We start from the raw sequence: 19980 nt of genomic DNA, 5'->3' as shown, positions 1-19980 counted from the left end.
TTTCGTGCCTGTGTATGTTTTCAAGTCTCCTGCACACCAAGGAGTGGAACTGCTGGGTCATCTGGTAAGTCTGTTTTTAACCTTTTGGACAACTGCCCAACTATTTTCCAAAGCGGCTGTACCATTGTACATTCCCACCAACAACATATGAGGGCCCACTTCCTCCTGTCCTCGCCAACACTAGTTGTTTTGGCTCTTTCCACTCCAGCCAACATTGAGGTGTTCATTTGCATTTCCCTAATGACTAATGTCTTGAGCACTTTCTTGTCATGTGCTTCTGACCATAGGTATATTTTCTTTAGAGAAATGTCTATTCACATCCTTTGCCCGTTTTTCCATTGGTTATTTGTCTTAATGTGGAGTTGAAAGAGTTTTAAATGTTTTCTGGATACTAGATCCTTATCAGATACATGATTTGCAAATACTCTCTCCCGTGCTGTAGGTTGCCTTTTCACTTTTTTGGTGGTGTCCTTTGAGCACAAGTTTTACATTTTGATATAGTCCAATTTATTTTTTTTTAGTTGCTGGTGCATTTGGTGTCATACCCAAGAAACCACTACCTAATCCAAGATCAGGAAGATTTACCCCTTTGTTTTCTTCTTAGAGTTTTGTAGTTCTAGCTCTTACACTGATGTCTGTGATCTGCAGACGTGCTTTTTTACTTTTATGTAATGAACCTTCTGCCCAAAGCAAGTGTTACTTTTATAACGAAGAAAACAATATTTAGACAAGCTGCCTAGAACTCCGAGCGCCGCCGCCTCGGCGCGTCCGTGACAACGCCCGGCTTCCCCCTGGCGTCACCGCGCCTGCGCACACGGCCGCCCGCGCCTGAGCAGGTGCCGCAGCCGGCGCGCAGGCGCTCTCGGTGCCTCGCCCTGAGCCCGCCGCGGAAGTCTCGCGAGCGCGGCGGGAGGCTGCGTGTGGGCGGCGGCCGCGCCCGGGGTCGCGTCGGGGTCGCCTCTCGTCCCCCGGCTGCCCCTCGGCCCCGGTCTCGTCCGCCTCAGCCCGCCCCGTCGCCTCCCCGGGCCCGTTCTCGTCGGCGCCCGCCCTCCCGCCTCCCTGCGGCCTCCCCAGGGCCCCGGCGGGATGGGGGACGACACCAGCCCCATCAGCGTGATTCTGGTGAGCTCGGGGAGCCGGGGCAATAAGCTGCTGTTCAGGTACCCCTTCCAGCGGAGCCCGGAGCACCCGGCGTCCCAGGCGAGTAAGTGAGCGCGGGGCCGCGGCCGGCGCCTCCCGGCGTTCCCCTCGGGTCGTGCAGTCCGGGCCTCCTGGCTGTGGAGCTCTGGGAGGTGAAAGAAGCAGGAGAGAAGTCGTTCACCCTCACCACGCCACAGCCACCATTGCTGACGTGTCGTCAGCGTCTTCTAGCCTCACAGATTTTTTTAAATTAAGTATGTAAGAATATGTTCATCTTGGAAAAATGTGACATTACAGATACGCCTGAAGTCTTCTTTGGCAACCTCCCCCCAATTCTGCACCTTTTCCCGCAGCCCAGAGACAACCACTCACCATTTTGGTAATTGCCCTTATTGTAGGTACATAATATGTATTCATAAAAAAATAGACTGTTGTTTTGGGGATTTTTTTCCCTCATTAAATGTATTGCTCTGCAGCCTCCGTTTTGTTTTTTTTGCATTGAACACTCTGCCTTGGATCCCCTTACAAAAATTTAGTGACTCGCGCTCCACCTCACGTAGTTGCAGCACACTGCTGCACGGTAAGCATATACCCTTCTATGGATGGACATTTAGGATACTTGTAGTTTTTCACTATTATGATTGTTCAGTTAATTTAACATGTGTTTTAAAATTACTTTTAAACTTGTTAATATGATTCAACATTTTAAAGGTACAAGCTGTTTAGATTATGGCTAGTCGTTTCCCACCACTGACCCCAGTACTGTAATTCCCCTTGTAGGCCCAACTACTGTTTTTCTTTTCCTGTGCATCTTTCTAGAAAGCTTCTGTGTAAATACAGCTTATACACACATTTTAGTTTCTAAACACAACTAATAACACACTATACATCCCGTTCTGCCCTGTTTTCATTTTCACTCTACATCTTGAGTATAGAATCAGAATGTACAGAGTGGCCGCCTCCTTTTTAATGGCTGCAGTGAATTCCATGGCATGTGAATCTGCTGTGGTTTGTTTATCCAGTCCTCCGTTGATAGGTGTTTGAGTTGTTTCCTGTCTTGCTAATAGAAACAGTGTGACTCTCCTGTCCATATATATGTCATTTTGCAGAAAATTTGTAGGATCAGTTCCTAGAAGTGGAATTGTTGGGTCTAAGGAATTGAGCATTTTTATTTTTAATAGATTTTCTGATCTTTGTTGCCTGACAGGTGAAAAATTATATTTTATAGTTGCAGGTTTAATGTGTGTATATCTTTTCCAAGCCATTTTGGATTTCCCTTCCATTGAATGACCTATTCATAGCGTTTGCCTAATACTTTTTTGGGTTTTGATTCCTTTTCCTTATAGATTTGGAGGAACTCTTTATACATTTAAGATAAAAATAGGCTTTTGTCTGTGATAAAGCTGTAAATACTTTCCCAGTCTGCCTCTTTATGTTTCATGCCGTACAGGGAGTTTTGCTCCCCTTGCCCCCAACACACACACACAACAACAAACTTTATTGAATTACAGATTCAGAAATGAATCACTTAATTTAAAAGTGGGACTATTTTAATTTTACTCTTTTCTTGAACTCGCTCTTTCCAAAAATGCACTTTATTTTTGAAATGACAATGCAGTAGGTTAGATATATGGGTCTTTTTTTTTTTTTTCTTCTTTTCAAGCATGTCTGTTTTATTACTCATCTACCCATACACTAGATAAAGGGAGTGTCATTTCCTTTACAATCATGTGGCCACACAATAAAATCTATATAGTTTTACATTCATTATCAAAGATCAAGTCTACTGGATTACAGTTCAATAATTTCTGGTATTTCCTTCTAGCTATTCTAATAGACTAGAAACTAAAAAGAAATTATATAATGAATCAGTAGTCATAATCATTTGTTAAATCCTAATTTCTCAGTTACATCTCCTCCTCCTTCGTTGATCGTTCTCTCAGTCTTCATGGATATCTGGGCAATGACCATTTAAAATTCTTTGTACTGGAAAGGGGTGTCCACCTTATGGGATAGAGGAATGAAACTGGTTGATATTCTTGGAGAGACTGGTACTTCTGGGTTTTAGGGCTTATCTGGCATAGGAAGAATCTGGAGGCCTTAAGTTTCTGAAAAAAATAAGCTTAATAGGTAAAACATTTATAGAGTCTTAGATAGAGCCCAGGGTATCCTTTAGGGTTTTCAGGAATACTGTTGGTTGGGGCTTGGCATACATATGGGTCCTAACATGGACATTCAAATATTGTTTTCTGTGTTACATGAAACTGATTTGCAAAAAGCAGTGGGTACTTACCACCACAGTGAGCACTTGAACATATTGATTACTATGAAAAAAAGTTTTTTTAAAAAATGAATAATAAAAAGATAATAAAAAGAAAAATAAAACCATACTAAACTATGAAAAACCATACCAACCTATGGCAACATTCTTTTGCAAAACTGAAATCAACTACAAAGTCAAGCAGGCAAGCAAACAGCTAAACCAAACTGATTTCTACAAAGTAAAGTTATGTTTTCCAAAGTAAACTCTGTTAAGAAGAAATAATATACAAGTACAAGAAATTGAGGGAAATGATGATCATGGTTAGTTACAGATGCAAAATATGTAATTATACCAGGCTTGAGAACATAATAATTAAAATCAAATTCATATGCTGGTTCAAATATTATATACAATTTAGATAAGGTGGCCAAGTATTATTTGAATATACACCATATTCGATAAACCTAAAATTATATTACCTTTTCTTCTTTAATATTTGCAGGTACATGCCAATATGGAAAACAATGTAATTTCCATTTTTGTATAAACAGAGAAGAATAACATTTTTAGTGTATATTTCAGACTAAAAAAGTTAAGATACATTTTCCTTTAAGAAGAAAAGAAAAAATTGAATTTCAAAAGTTTAATTTATAAAACTTTAATATCAACTTATTTATAAAAATTAAAAAACTTTATTCTTAAACAGATACCACATAATTATTATATAGTCTCCCTACTGATATTTAACTACAGAAGGCATTTAAGGAAGGGATCATATGTCAAAAACAGACTAACCCAAGGGATGTATGCTGCTTTAAAACTAATTTGCCAGAAAACTAATTGTTTGGCAGAGTTGTTTTTTTTTTTTTAATTCAGTTTTATTGAGATATATTCACATACCATACAGTCATCCATGGTGTACAATCAGCTGTTCACAGTACCATCATGTACTTGTGCATTCATCACCCCAATTTATTTTTGAACATTTTCCTTACACCAGGAAGAATCAGAATAAGAATAAAAAATAAAAGTAAAAACAAACACCCAAATCATCCCCCCCATCCCACCCTATTTTTCATTTCGTTTTTGTCCCCATTTATCTACTCATCCATCCATACACTGGATAAAGGGAGTGCGATCCACAAGGTTTTTGTAATCACGCTGTCACCCCTTGTAATCTACATTGTTATACAATTGTCTTCAAGAGTCAAGGCTACTGGGATGGAGTTTGGTAGTCTCAGGTATTTACTTCTAGCTATTCCAATACATTAAAACCTAAAAAGTGTTATCTATATGGTGCATAAGAATGTCCACCAGAGTGACCTCTCAACTCCATTTGAAATCTCTCAGGCTTGGCAGAGTTTCAAAGCTAATTGCAAAATCCATTTTCTTAATGTCCAAACATCATGCCAATTTTCCCAACTCAACAGAACTTCCATCAATTTCCACATTCATTACAGACATTGGTTTCTGAATTTTGGTATACGTAGAAAGGCCTTCTGCTCTTTAAGGTTATTAACATAAGAAGTTTCTCATGTTTTCCTTTAGAATGTTTATTTTCTCATTTTAAAGTGTGTTATCTTGGTGTCAGGTGGCTGTTCCTACTAAGTGCTGGTAGTTCTGGACACTTCCTGAGAGTTCAGTGTGTCACCTCCCTGTCGTCTGGAGGAGATGCTTTGACAGTGAGGATGTGGCCACATGGCTCCTGCGGGAGAGGCCCAAGGCTTCACAGCAGGGAGCAGCTGGTGGGAAAGCCAGTGTCATTTTACTTCCCTTATGGCTACTAGAGAAAGGTGCCCCAGCTCACCTTTCTCCCACTGAGTGTTCCTGCTGCCTTATCACATACTTAATTCCCTTGTTTATTTGGATCTATTTCTGCCCTTTCTTGTCTCATCCAATGATCTGTCTACTTATGTTTGAGTCCCACATTGATTTAATGATTTTAACTTTATAATATGTTTTAACATCAGGTAGGGTTAGTCACTTGCCACTGCTTGTCTTTTTCAGCATTATCATGGCTGTTCTTGCCTATTTTTCCATGTGAACTTTAGAGCCAGCTCCTTCAGTCCCCACTCTGGATCTTCTGGCATTTTTTTGCAGTTAGCTCTAAGTGTGTTGATTGGGAAGAAAGGGCATCTGTATATCGAGTCTTCCTATTTGAGAAGATGCGGTGTCTTCTTTTTATTCTAGGCTCTGTTTCCCTTGTTAGCATTTTAAAATTTTCTTCATATGACTCTTGCACTCTTCTTTTTTTTTTTTTGAATTCATTTTATTGAGATATATTCACATACCATGCAGTCATACAAAACAAATCCTACATTTGATTGTTCACAGTACCATTACAGAGTTGTACATTCATCACCAAAATCAATCCCTGACACCTTCATTACCACAGACACAAAAATAAAAATAATAATTAAAGTGAAAAAGAGCAATCAAAGTAAAAAAGAACACTGGGTGCCTTTGTTTGTTTGTTTTTTTCCTTCCCCCATTTTTCTACTCATCCATCCATAAACTAGACAAAGGGGAGTATGGTCCATATGGCTTTCCCAATCCTATTGTCACCCCCATAACTACATTTTTATACAATTGTCTTCAAGGTTCTTGGGTTCTGGGTTGTAGTTTGATAGTTTCAGGTATCTACTGCCAGCTACCCCAATTCATTAGAACCTAAAAAGGTTGTCTATATTGTGCATAAGTGTGCCCACCAGAGTGACCTCTTGGCTCCTTTTGGAATCTCTCTGCAACTGAAGCTTATTTCATTTCCTTTCACATACCCCTTTTGGTCAAGAAGATGTTCTCCATCCCACGACGCTGGGTCTAGATTCCTTCCCAGGAGTCATGTTCCACGTTGCAGGGAGATTGGCTCCCCTGGGTGTCACATCTCTAGTGGGGAGGGCATTGATTTCACCTGCCAAGTTGGCTTAGCTAGAGAGAGAGGGCCACATCTGAGCAACAAAGAGGCATTCGGGAGGAGGCTTTTAGGCACAATTATAGGCAGGACTAGCCTCTCCTTTCTTGCACTCTTCTTTAAGTTTGGATGAACTTTAAGTAGGTTTTGTTTTATGTTTTCTTTTTTTTTGGTGTTACTACATTTTCTTTTTAAATTTTTATTGTGGTAACATATGCAAAAAGAAATTTCCATTTTCAGTACATTCAGGTATATAATTCAGTGGCATTAATCGCACTCACAGTGTTGTGCTCTCATCACCACCATCCATTACCAGATCTTTTCCATCACCCCAAACAGAACTTTGGTAGCCATTGAGCAAGCATTAACTCCCCATTCCCTACACCCACAACTACTCCTGGTAACCTGTAATCTACTTTCTGTTTCTATGAATCTGCATTTTCTAGTTATTTCGTATGAGTGAACTCATACAATATTTGTTGTTTTGTGTCTGGCTTATTTCACACAACATGATGTCTTCAGGGATCATCCATGTTATAAGGCGTCAGGACTTCATCTTTTTTGTGGTTGGATAATACTCCATTGTAGGTATATACCACATTTTATTTATCCATTCATCTGATAAATGGTTGTTTCCACCTTTTGGCCATTGTGAATAATGCTGCTTTGAAAACTGGTGTACAAATACTTGTTCAAGGTTCTGCTTTCAATTCTTTGGGGTATATACCTTGATGGGTCATATCATTATTCTATGTTTAACTTTCTGAGAAACTGCCAAATTGTTTTCCATAGCACTTATATTGTTTTACATTCCTACCAATATTGTGTGCAGGTCCTATTTCTCTGTATCCTCACCAACACTTGTTATTTTCTGTCTTTTCTGTTATAGCCATTCTAACAGGTATGCAGTGGTATCACATTTTGGTTTTGATTTGCATTTTCCTTATGTCTAATGATGTTGAGCCTCTTTTTATGGGCTTACTGGTCATGTGTATATCTTCTTTGCAGAAATGTCTAATCAAGTCCTTTTGTCTATTTTTAACTGGATTGTCTTTTTGTTGTTGATTTGTAGGCATTCTTTTATATATTCTAGATATTAAACCCCTATCAGATATATGGTTTCCAAATATTTTCTCCCATTCTGAAAGTCGTCATTTCACTATCTTGATAATATCGTTTGATTCACAAATGTGTTTAATTTTGATGAATTCCAATTTACCTATTTTTTTCTTTTGTTGCTCAGGATTTTGATGCAAAATCTGAGAATCCATGACCTAATACAAGGTCCTGAAGATAGTCCCCTAAATTTTCTTCTAAATGTCATTTCATACCTACTAAAATGGTTACTATTAAAAAAGAACAGAAAACTGGAAGTGTTGGAGGGGATGTGGAGACATGAGCTCTCCCTCACTGCTGGTGGGAATGTAAATTGGTGCAGCTGCTGTGGAGGACAGTGTGGTGGTTCCTCAGGAAGCTAAGGATAGAATTACCATATGTGGTTTTGATGTGCATTTCCCAAATGGCTAGTGATGTTGAGCATCTTTTCATGTGCTTTTTAGCCATTTATATATCCTCTTTGGAGAAATGTCTATTCAAGTCTTCTGCCAATTTTTAAATTGGGTTGTTTGTCATTTTATTGTTGAGTTGTAGGATTTCTTTAAACATATTCTGGATAGTATATGTACCCTTATTGGCTATGTAGTTTTCAAATACTTTTTTCCTATTGAGTAGGTTGACTTTTGAGTTTCATGACAAAGTCCTTAGATACACAAAAGTTTTTAATTTTTATGAGGTCCCATTTACTTTTTGTTGTTGTTACGTGAGCTTTGGGTGTAAAGTCTAAGAAACCATTGCCTAACACGAGATACTATTTCTTCTAGCGTCTAGTGTAGTTGTTCATGTGTTTTTAGGAATTTGTCTATTTCATCTTAGTTACCAAAGTGTTGGTGTACAATTGTTGGTCTAATATGTTGGCATACAGTTGTTCATAGTATCCTCTTACAATCCTTTTTATTTCTGGGGGATCAGTAATAATGTCCCCTATTTCATTTATCATTTTAATTATTTACATTCTCTCCCTTTTTTCTCTGTCAGTCTAGCCAAACAATTGTTAATTTTATTGATCTTTTCAAAGAAATAATTTTTGGTTTCATTGATTCTCTTTTTTGTTTTTCTAGCCCTAGTTTTTTTAAAAAATAGTCCATGATTTGCATTTGTTGACTTTTTTCCCATATACCACCCTATTTTCAACTCCTTGTAATAGTCACGTGTATTTGTTCTAGTTCATAGAAGAACATTTTTATATTTGTACTCCTACCACACTCCTTATCCACTACAGGGTTCAGTGCATGTCCCACGTTTCATCCTCTAGCTTTCCTTCTAGTGAGATACATGACCTTAAATTTCCCCTTTCAACCACAATCATACCCATAGTTCAGTGCTGTTAATTACACTCACAATAATGTGCTACCATCACTTCTATCCATTTAGCCCTAATTTTTAAAACTTTGAGTAGTCCTCTTGTAAATTAATGTTGTTTGTGTATTTGAAAGTATTGATGTATGCACAAAAAAATTCATTCTTTTGTGTATATTTTGTCCAACCTAGTTGCGTTCATACTGGGAGAGGGTGTGTGTATATTTATATAAAATCCGTTTTTAAAATTTAGCATAGTAGCAAAAGCATTTCCCCTGTCCACCCGTGTATGGATGAGTCCTGCTTTCTGAGTCGTTTTCCCCTTTGCTTCCACTCAGATAAACCCCATAGCAGATATGCCGTGAACAGCACGGGGGAGCACGCCGACGACCAGGATGGTGACTCCAGGTAAGGGCTCCAGAAGTTGGGGGCGGGCCGTGTTTCCCAGCCCTGGGCAAAGGCCCCGCCTCCTGTCGCCCCAGGTGTTTCCTCCCCCTTGGTAGGTGCTTTCATGCGTCTGAGAGCTGGGGCTGCTGCCTCTGGGCGCTCTTGTTCAGCCGGTGTGGTTGGTGAAGCAGGTCTGAGGACCGAATAGGTCACCTCCACGTGGGGTACTTAGCAGCCAGTGGGAGAACACCCACTGTGTGAGCGTCACTGAGTGAAGCAGACCCACATGCTGTCATCCGACAGTGTTCCTTGTGGTGTCTCAAGGGTCACGTACAGATGCTCGTGCAGCACAGCCTGGCCCCTGTGTGGAGGGGCTTGGGTGCCAAGTGGCAGCAGAACTGAAACCCGGGGTGGTCTGAACCTGGCAGCTCTTTTAGGGTCCAAATGAAAAGTGGGTCCGGTTCCTTCCTGGATTTGGACTTCCTGTTCTATTGGGGAAGCGCTATCAGGATGGAAAACATCACAAATGGCCTCCTCTGTCTTCTTATGTTTTTTACTTGGAGTTTGCTCAGTAGCTGCATGTGACTGGTGGTTACCAAATTGAAAGGTGCATATTTGGGACATTTCCATCACTGCAGAAAAGCTGTGTTGGGCTTGGAGACGGGGCTGGTTTTATAGAGCGAGTCATCAAGATGTTAAGTCAAGTTCAGAAAAGTCCTGGTGTCCAGGGCTGGGGTTGCCCCACAGCTAACTGCCGTGCGTCCCCACCCTGGCAGTGCCGTCGGGAGCCGTCTGAGGGGTCCTTGGTGTCCATCTGACAGGGCACGGCCTCCCGACGGGGAACGGTGCTTCCCAGCCCTCTTCTCCCAGGCTCATAAGCCGTGCTCTGACTCCGGCTTCCGAAGAGGAAGTGCTGCGGGAGCTGCAGCCGCAGGCCCTGGTGTGTGGGCTCTGTGCACAGACCGCGGGGCCTCCTCCAGGCACACCCGGGCTCCTCAGCCGCCTCGAGGTCATTAGCCCCACCCAGAAGCTGGCACCGAGGTGGTCTTCCCCAGCACACCGCCGCCCTACAAAACCCGTGCTCCTCGCTCCGCGCCTTCCACCCTCAGAGGATATTTGATGGGTCCTCTCTCAAGAATCCAGGTGTTAGGTGTGTCCAATGGAGGCAAAAATGTTCTCTCATCCCACGGATGAGAGGGGCCCTCCGACCCGCGAGTCATCCTGCCTGGGTTGTCTGCCAACCTTGTGTCTCTCTGCGTGGCCCGCGCCCCCAGCCAGGAGGCAGCTCCCCACCCAGGCTGCCTCTTTTCTTGCTAAGCTAGAAACAAAGCCTGGCTGCAGAAGTCTTAGCAGGAATAGAAGAACCCTGGCTTTTTTCCAGTGGGGTAGTTTCATCTTCCTAACTTTGTTTTTCTTGAATTTCCAAGTTATTTGGGAATCTTCAATTTTTATAACAACTATTTGTTGTTGTGCAATACATATACCAGCCCTTTCACCATGAAAACAAGGGAAAGAGATTTTTGTAATTTTTGAAACAAGCAAACACATGTTGTCATGTGTTTGTGGTTCAGCTCATGGCTTATAACTATCATGCTTCCTTCCCGAATTCCACACAGACTCAGTGTCTTTGTGCGTATTTTGTCCCCCTATGCCATACGCATAGTATGAAGGCACACGGTTTTTCATCCTAAACGTGGAGTATCAAGCTGGGTGAGTGGGTTTCTGTGAGGGCCAGACTTGCTCAGAGGAGCAGAGCCGCCCACCTGAACTGCTTCCCACAGTGGCAGGTGCTCTAGGGGCTTCCTCTCCGCAGACCCTGCGGCCTCGCTCCTCTCCAGGCCCCCGGGAGGAAGCGCTTTTTACTGGGCTCTCCGGAGGGTGCCTGGGAGTTGGATATTTATAGACGGGAGCTGGGTTACCATGTGTGCCTCTGGGAAACCCAGGACCCATCGGACGGCCAATCTAAATTGGGCCCTGGACGAGGCTGATGGCTCTTTATAGCAGCATCCGTTTTAGTGGCATGCTTTGGCTATCAGAGCAAAGACTGAGCTTTCTGGAGTGGGTGAGGTCATTTTGTCTCCGTTATCGCTGTGCTCCCTGAGTGCAGGAGCTTGTTATTTAGAGTAATGTTAAATTTGGCCCTGGGTCAGTGTGCAGGCAGAAAGGTTTGGAAAGACTCCAACACCCTCAACCCTCCCTCAGCATGGCCCCATCCTCAGATGGGAATTACGGGGCAAAGTGTAATTCCCATTTAAGGGATATTCTTTACATTTTTGGATCTCTCCAGAGAGCAGTATTGCAGGGAATGGAACAGTTAGGGCTGGGAATCCCAGCCACCGAATGTCCATTCTCAGGTGAACTCATGTCCCAGTGCACATCTCCAAAATGCTGGCGTCTGGCAGCCTCCGGGTGCAGGCCCCGCTGCAGCCCTGGCCCAGCTCTGGCGCTGGCTCGCCTGGCAGAGGCCTTGAGGAAGTGCTGTTCCTGCCAGGCCGGTCTAGGGGCTGCAGGGTCCTCCCTGCCCCGGCCGAGTGTTGCCTGCTAGCCAGAGATGCCACCCCCAAGATGGTGTGGCCCCCCCGACTGGGCTGATAAGAATGCCGGGTGGACAGATGAGCTCACAATTTCACGCCCTGCCCTTGTGGTGCATCCCTGATTCTGGAGCAGGGCCTCCTAGGGGCCTGAGCTGTGAGATAAGAGCCAGAGCCACAGCTGCAGCCTCGTCCTCCCCGTCGGCAGCGCCCCCTTGTCCTGGATACCCTCCTTGGGTCATTTTAGCAGCCCTCCCCACGCCACAGCTACTTTCATGAATCCATGGGGCCAGTCATTTAAAATAGTTGTAATCATAGTGAGTCTGTACATTTTGCACACTTAAAAAGTTTTTTTCCTAATAGAAATGTGAAAGTTTAAGCACTAAAGACCAGGAAAGAGGAGGATGTTGTAACGTGAGGAGTTCAGCATCCTGCAGGCGTCAGCGAGGGAATCCTCTGCCCTTCCTGGAGCACTGTGGGAAGGAGTGCGGGGGTGGGCTGCCGTCCTGGGGGAGGGGGTGGGGGGTGCCGTCCCTGGGGGAGGGGGGGTGGGCTGCCGTCCTGGGGGCAGTGGGTGGGGGGTGCCGTCCTGGGGGCAGTGGGTGGGGGGTGCGGTCCCAGGGGGAGGGGGGGTGGGCTGCCGTCCTGGGGGCAGTGGGTGGGGGGTGCCGTCCCTGGGGGCAGTGGGTGGGCTGCCGTCCTGGGGGCAGTGGGTGGGGGGGTGCCGTCCTGGGGGCAGTGGGTGGGGGGTGCCGTCCCTGGCTCACCTGGTTGCATGCCCCCCCCCCCCCCACACTCTCCTTCAAAAGCAAAGTGCAACTTGTTTCTCTCCTGAATTCCAGGGAGCCTGCCATGAAAGTGGGATTCTGGTGATTTAACACCCCAGTCTCAGGCATCGCTCCACAGGGCGTCTGGTAAAGCTTCCAGGCCCACAGTGGGGACATCCAGCTCCACGAAGCTGTTCTTTACTGAGACCCTGCCCCTCTGGGGGCAGCAGGATGTGGTGCTGTGGTAACTTATTAACTTTGACTCCACTCTTTTTTTTTAAGGTTTTCAGATGTTATTCTGGCAACAATTTTAGCAACCAAGTCTGAAATGTGTGGCCAAAAATTTGAACTGAAGATCGATAATGTACGGTTTGTTGGACATCCAACACTGCTGCAACATGCTCTGGGGCAGGTAGGGCCCAGCAGGGGAAGGTGTGGATTTCCCTGGGCGGGTACTGCCTTCTCCCCAGGCACCTACCACTGTGCGAAACCCTTTATATGCTTCATCTTAGCAAGATGGGTGCAGACCGCTGTTCCCCAAGGTGTCTGCACACCAGAACCTGCCCTTGGTACCCGAGCAGAATCAGCAGCAGCCATCCTTAGGTTCTGAAGGGTTTCCACGGTGACATTGTGTTTAACTCCATTTGTACAATGCACACGTTGTGTGAGGGTCTCTGAAGTGAAAAGTGCTTGGAATGAGCTTCTGAGGTCTTGCTTGTGGCACCCCCCGCGGATGTGCCTGACAGCGGCTGTCCTGTTTCGCCGGGGCTGGGAGCGCTTTGGGCCCCCATCGCCGCCCCCGCAGGTGATGCTTGGGGGCAGCTTCCTGGAGCTGTGGGCAGGGATGGCCCGGCCTGGGGAGCCCCGAGGGAGGGCTGGTCCCCAGAGCTCCGGCACCCCCTGGTGGCGGCACTGCGAGTGGCGCTGGAGGGCTCAGGTGGGCCTCCGGCCAGCACCTCGTGGAAGCCGGGTGGGTGCTGGGAGCAGTGGGTGCAGAGATGGGCTTTGCTCTCAGGGAGCGCTGGGGTGGGTGACGGGAGGCCGGCGGCCCCTGCCTCACCGAGGCCTGTCTCTAACGGTCCTGGTCACCTGGCAGAGGCCGCCTGGTGACACAGGTGGGTGTGGAGCAGCAGACGGCAGGGATGGGGCCAGGAAGTCAGCATTCCACCCTTCGGCCCCCCGCCCGTCTCCCCTGGGCAGGGTCAGCTTCACTGGGCAGCGCTTGTCCCGTGGGGTCCAAACCGGGCCTTCCCCTCTCGCTGCGCAGGCCTGACTCTGCCATCCATGTCCATGCACACGGCAGACACTTGTCTCTAGCAACAGTGCAGCACTTTTTTTCTGGTTCTGCTGCACTCAGGGACATCCTCCTGAGGCTCAAGTAGAATCACTTTAAGTAGCTGCTCTGAAGACTGTGGCTCCCACTTACTAGGATTGTGTCTCTTTTACAGGTTTCCAAAACAGACCCGTCCCCAAAGAGAGAGGCGCCCACCATGATTCTTTTTAACGTGGTGTTTGCCCTGAGGGTGAGTTGTTCATTCAAACGGCTGGAAAGTCCGGGCAGCTCAAGGGAGGGGATGTAGGGGTTGGGGGCAGCCCGTTGCCAGGTGTGTGCCCAGGTGCCAGCTCTGCCTGAGGCCGCGTTTCTCTAATTACCAGAAACTCTTTCCAGGAAAGCTGCCAAAATGTAAGGGAACCAGATAAACAGAAAATGCATCCCTGGTAAAGACTGGGATATATTGTGAATGGGCCCTGAAATACTTAAGAAATCGCATGCAGTGATTGCGAAGTCACAGAATTCCTCTGAAATAACCCAGTGTCAGTTTTCCCCAAAGAACTACGCAGCCGTGCTGGCTGGGCCCGTGGTCTGCGTGATGCCGGCAGTGCAGGAAGTGCTGCGGGGTGAGAACGGGGGTGTGTGTGTGTGTGTGTGTGTGTGTGTGTGTGTGTGTGTGTGTGTGTGTGTGTGTGTGTGTGTGTGTGTGTGTGTGTGTGTGTGTGTGTGTGTGTGTGTGTGTGTGTGTGTGTGTGTGTGTGTGTGTGTGTGGTGTGTGTGTGTGTGTGTGTGTGTGTGTGTGTGTGTGTGTGTGTGTGTGTGTGTGTGTGTGTGTGTGTGTGTTTCGCGCGCTGCGGAAACCTTCCCCGGCAGACCTGAGGCAGGTCCCAGACGGATCCGAGCTGGGGGTCCAATGTCTTCTCTCACCGAGTCTTACTTGGTGTGGAGACCATGGGTCTCACTGTAAGTGGCTCAGAATCAAAATAATGATACAGAAAAGCTCCTTTTAAAATGGAGCTTGGTTTTTGTGAATGGCTTACTTTGTTAATAAGTAACAAACGACAAAGTAAAACACATGCTTTGTCAATGGCAGCTGCCAATCTCATCACTTTGTATCTTATGCACTTCTGTGGCGTCTGCATTTTTTAGTTTCCTTGTGCAACTCTTTTATTAACATAAAACAGCTACAAAGAGAAATAAATCAAGTGAAAAACAGACCGCAGGGACACATGCTGCCGGCTGCCAGCCCGATAGCCCCGAGCCGGGCTGGAGTGGTGTCACAGCCGCGCCCCAGGGACTGGGAATACGGCCAGGGCACACGCCCTTTGACCTCATGATCCCACTTTTAGGACTCTCTCAAGAAAATAGGCCACTGTGTAAAGATGTCCATGGTGATAATTAACCTGGGAAGGCCCCGTGTCCACAGGTGCGCACAGCGCGGAGCCTCAGGCGGCCACGGCTTCCAGCCAGGCAAAGGCAGCAGGGCCGGGGCTGGCCGGGACCACTGAGCAAAGGGAGTTTTTGAAAGTGTAAACAGTTGGCATGTTCCTGTTTTTCAGTAGCCATATAAAAAGGTGTGCTTTTTCACTTTGAGAAATTTTAAGCCCCAAGGTAGAGGACGGTTTGATGAGCCCTCACGGAGCCTCTCCAGGATCCCATGGGCATCAGGAGCTTGGTTCCTGCTGTTTCCTTCTCTTTCTGTGCTTTGCAGCCCCGTCTGCTCACCTGCACCTCTGGAAGGCGTCTCTAAAACATGGACCTTTTCTCAAGCCGCGATGCCTTTCCACACCTGAGTAAACCCACCATTGTACCTGCTCGCGATTAAAACCTGGTCCATGTAGAAATTTCCCTGACTGCCAAACAGTTTTCCTGCTGGATGTGAACCAGGATGCAGGCCTGGTGCACCCCGTGCTGGCTGTGCAGTCGCTGCCAGTCGTAACTCCTTTTGGCCTCCGGAGAGTTCCATGTGTGGATTTGTTTCATTGTGCAGACAGTAGGAATACTTGAAGTTAGCTCTGAAGGCTCGTTTCATGTTTGGGGGCAAGAAAAGCTCCTGGTGATGTGCAATGCTTCGTGCCCGGTGAAGGCCGCTCTTGGGGCTGGCCCGTCCCAGGCAGTGGCTTTCCTCAGTGAGTCCAACACAGGCGCCAGGGGCTCTGCAGCCCCCTCAGCCGCACGTGGGGCAGCACCGCCGGGTACATCTGAGAAGACCAGGCAGTGGGCTGGGGTATTGGTTTACCTGCTGGGGCCCCGGAGAGGGCCAGGTCCCTGGGGTCTGGGCTCAGCCCCCCTGTCTGCTGCTGTGAGTGTTTGCACACCTTCTTCATGTGTGTTTGCTTTGAGGTGACTATTTACCCCACAAGTTGGGCCCTGCAGGCCCGGAGCCTTGAGGAGGAGACTGTGTGGCCCCTAGGTGTGCACTGTAGGTGTGGAGGGTGTGAGGTCATGCTTGGGAGGGGGCTGCTGCATCCTGAGTCCAGGAAGATGGGCTCCGCCAGGAGCGCGAGAAGCCCCTCGAGGTCCCAGTGAGGAAGCTGTTTATGGAGCTCTAGTTCGGTTTTGGCCCAGAGTTCTGGTTGTGGATGCTCTGCCAGATAAACAGAGGGGGAGGCAGTGCCCCAGAGACTCTAATCTGTGGCACCATCTGTCCCTGTCCCTTCTCCCGGCAACCCTGAGTCATGGCTGGGCCCGGTATCTGCTCCCTGGAGCACGCACAGACCCACCGCCGTGTGCTCCACCCTCTGGCCTGGCCCACCTGTGGCCCCTGATAAGTTCCAGGGGTCAAGGAGTGAGTGAGGGGAGCAGGGTGTGGGCCTGGCGCCTGCCGGCCCCTCGGACCAGCCAGGACGCGCCCCTACTGGCAGGACAACGAGACCAGTGCCCCCTGTGTGCCCTGCACCCCGGTCAGATGAGGCCTGTCCCGACCGAGTCCTTGCGCCATGGCCATGCCTGGGAACACGTAGCTGTGCCCGGCATTCGTCCTGGACAGGCTCTGTTTTGAGTGCTTTGGGGACTTAGTTCCCCTCAGGAGCCAGGGAGGGAGGTGGCCATGTGGCCATTTGCTGGATGTCGGGGCCCTGATCACACAGTGGTGGGGTCTGGGGTCTGAATCTCACCTGCTCTGCACCCCTCTCCTGTGCCATAGATGGTCTCTGGAGGGGATGTGAAACCAGGGGCAGCAGTGGCCTCTGGGGAGGGACTGGGGTGGGGAGGAGCCCCCCACGGTGTGCTCTTGGGCTGCGTGGGCATGGGCCGGGGGCTGCACTGCTTACTGTGAATGTGCTCAGGTGCCCCCATGCCTGCGTGGGCCTCTCATCACAGGCCAACGCGGACCCGTCGGTGATCAGCTGCCTGCACAACCTGTCGCGGCGCATTGCTGTGGTGCTGCAGCATGAGGAGCGGCGCTGCCAGTACCTCACCCGGGAGGCCAAGCTGATCCTGGCCCTGCAGGACGAGGTGTCTGCTGTGGCCGATGGTGAGTGCGGGGCCCAGGGAGCCGCCGGACACTGTGGCTGCGCTGACCCCGGTCTGGACAGGGCTGCACAGAGCCCCGGGCAGGGCTGCTTCCCAGGTGGACCGGCTGAGCAGGTCTCCACACTGGGGCCTGCTGCGTGTGCAGGGCCTGGACAGACAGCGCCTGGCAGGGGGACGTGGGTGGCCAGTGCAGCAGCCGGCGGTGCGGCCTGGGTAACCCCCAACCGCGTGTTAGGGAGGATTTCAATCCCCGGGTGGTTTTTGACCTGCCATTGTAAAGATTTCAAAGCATGGAGGGACTTCTGTAAGAGGCTCTCCACTCCCATCTTCTTGTGCACTATATCCATAACCAAAAAGAAAGAAGGAGTCAAGTCCATGTTGGACCCAGTGAGTTCTAACAGTAAGAGGCAGTGGCAGCTGTCCATGGATACGTGAACTAAAAACAGGAAAACACACAAAGAGCTGCATTTTCAGTAAAAATTTACTTTTTATGTTTGATAATTGCTTGTCAAAATTTGTGAAAATATTTTGTTTTAGCCAATTATATACTAATTGTAACGACAATCCAGAAGATATTTTGTTGGAATTTCTAAGAAGGGGTCGATAAGAGACTTTCAGTCATAAAAGTTAGTTGCTTTAGCATCACCTCCTGGGGAGGGAGGCCTGGGAAGTGGAAGGAAGGTGGAAAAAGATGTGGGTTCAGCGGTCGGTGGACAGCTATCGGGGAGTGGCCTGCAAAACGGTTTGTCACTGCAATCCCTGTGGCCAGTGGTGAAGTTGAAATGGAACATTCCAGAGAAAGACCCCTGAACAAATGGGTCTAAGTCTGTTTCAGTTCAGCTGGATACAGATCTCACTAAAAGCAGTGGTGAGCCCCGCTGCTCCTAGACCTGTCTCCTGCTTGGAGAGTCCTGACCTTCCCTGCGGTGATTCTGCAGCCAGTGAAGGCCCCCGGTCCCCGTTCCACCACATCCTGCCCAAGTGCAAGCTGGCCAGGGACCTCAAGGATGCCTACGACAGGTAAGGCTGCGAGCACGCAGTGCAGCCCCTCTCCTCCCGGGGTGCAGCTGGTGTCCAGCTTTGGGGGTTTGTGGTCCATCCCCTGTGCGGAGCGGCTGCCCTGGCTGCTGACAGCTGCTGGGGACCCTGGGGGCCTGGATCCCTCACAGATTTCCCTTATCGAGTGGCTCAGCACCCTGTTTTAAACACGGACAGAGAAGTCCCTTTTGTAAACAGTGACTGTGGCCAGCTGAGGCAGCCTTGCTGCCCTCCCTTTGCCCAGTCCCCTGTACAAGCCCCCACCACGCTGCTCCCTGACTTCTCCCCCTTCTCCGGCCTTCTCCGGCTCCCCTCCTGGGGACTGCAGCCCACGGGCACCGAGGAGTCGCCAGGGACACCCGGGGCTGTGTCCTTTTAGTGTACGGTTTCTGGTTTTACCAACAGTACACCTTCCTTAGAGACAATTTGGGAAACATGAAAAAGTATAAAGAAAATGAAAGTTATTCATAATCCCATACCTGTCGATAATAACTGTTGGCATTTTAGTGTGTGTGTATTTTTTTACTTAATCTTCTGAAACGGTCACATATTCATTGATTTTGAGAATCACAAGTGAGTCCCTTTCGTGCTCACGGGCCTGTGGCAGGGCAGTGCCATCTCGGGTGGTGCCCGTGGTTTCCCCTTTGTTTCTGTGGCGCCCGCCTCCAGCTCGGACTCGCTGTACTGAAGGGAGTGCAGCCTCCCTGGGCATCTGGGCAGCTCCGGCCTTTTGCATGTGCGATTTTGCCTGTGCTTCCACAGATAAGTTCTTAAAAGTGGGACTGCTGGGCCAAAAGGGTAAAACACACATGATGGTGCGTTTCCCTCTGTGGGGCTGTGCCTCGGTTTCCCCTGTCACCAGCCCCTGGCGAGGCACTCACACACCTTTTCGTGTTTGAATCGTTTGTGCTTTCTTTGCCGGGTGCTTTTCTGCTGGACTGTTGCGGACGCGACTCTGTGGGCAGGAGACTGGTCTTTGTGGTATTGTTTGGTGGCCTCTGGGTGGCCGTCCCCTTTGTTAAACAAGCAAGAGGAACCCAGCAGCCTCCCTCTGCTCTGGAGAGCCCAGAATGAGGCTGCCTTTGTGTCTCACAACATCACACCAGTGTCCTGGTCTCGAGCGGGTTTGTATTGGAAATTCCTTACTTGGAAATGGCTGCCTTATTCTGAGGCGGCGTCTGTGTGCCCAGCTAGGGTTAGACTCCCAGTAAAAACCACGTTAACCTGGAATTAAAATAAAAAGCAAACCAATGCCTTTATAGTCTAGAAAGAAAAAAAGTGGTTTCTGACATTGCAGTTATGTTGGAGAGTCAGAGGGAAACGAGGTGTTGGCCTGGTGGCTGTGGCCCGAGTGCCCGGCGCCGTGCGGCAGGAGGCTTCAGTGAGAACACAAACCAGGTTTCGTCATAATGGCTCCTGAGGGAAACTTCCTTGAGCCTCGGGTGCCCCGTGGGGGCTCCCAGACGGTGCTCACCCCTCCCTGCCTGTCCCCGACCCCCACCCAGTGCCCCGAGGTGCCCGTGGCTCCCTGCCCAGGCACGCGTCTGCTGGGAGCACGGCGCACGGAGCAGCCTTGTCGCAATGGCAGTGCTCTGCCAGGCCCTGCAGGACGGTTCCTGGGCACACTTGAGAGGACCAGATGCCTTGGTGAGGTTGTGGTTTGGGGGTGCTTTCCTGCTGTAACTGAGAGCCTTGTGAGGGCAAAGCTGGTGGCCTAGGACCTGAGCGTGAATGCACTGAGTGAATCGCTGCTTCTTTGGGGAAGCAGCTGGCTCTCGGGG

At 48.4% G+C, this 19980-nt stretch overlaps 1 protein-coding gene across 5 annotated transcripts in view; it reads left to right on the top strand.

Annotated features, from left to right (window-relative positions):
- The first annotated feature begins 887 nt into the window (after positions 1-887).
- Positions 888-19980, top strand: part of NPRL3 (NPR3 like, GATOR1 complex subunit) — a 28345-nt gene continuing 9252 nt past the window's right edge. For 2 of the 5 annotated variants that reach the window (XM_037813683.1, XM_037813682.1), the window contains exons 1-6: positions 891-1204; positions 9068-9137; positions 12697-12826; positions 13863-13937; positions 17009-17162; positions 18100-18181. In XM_037813683.1, coding sequence (XP_037669611.1) covers positions 1087-1204; positions 9068-9137; positions 12697-12826; positions 13863-13937; positions 17009-17162; positions 18100-18181 — 629 coding nt within the window. In that variant the 5' untranslated portion in view covers positions 891-1086. Of the gene's footprint in view, positions 1205-9067; positions 9138-12696; positions 12827-13862; positions 13938-17008; positions 17163-17996; positions 18182-19980 lie in introns of those variants that run through there. The other 3 variants (XM_037813680.1, XM_037813679.1, XM_037813684.1) reach the window with 3 other exon arrangements.

The sequence above is a fragment of the Choloepus didactylus genome, chromosome 21, assembly GCF_015220235.1.
Source record: "Choloepus didactylus isolate mChoDid1 chromosome 21, mChoDid1.pri, whole genome shotgun sequence".
Taxonomy (NCBI): domain Eukaryota; kingdom Metazoa; phylum Chordata; class Mammalia; order Pilosa; family Megalonychidae; genus Choloepus; species Choloepus didactylus.
The sequence above is the reverse complement of the archived record's forward strand: the minus strand, read 5'-3'. Positions and strand labels throughout refer to the sequence as shown.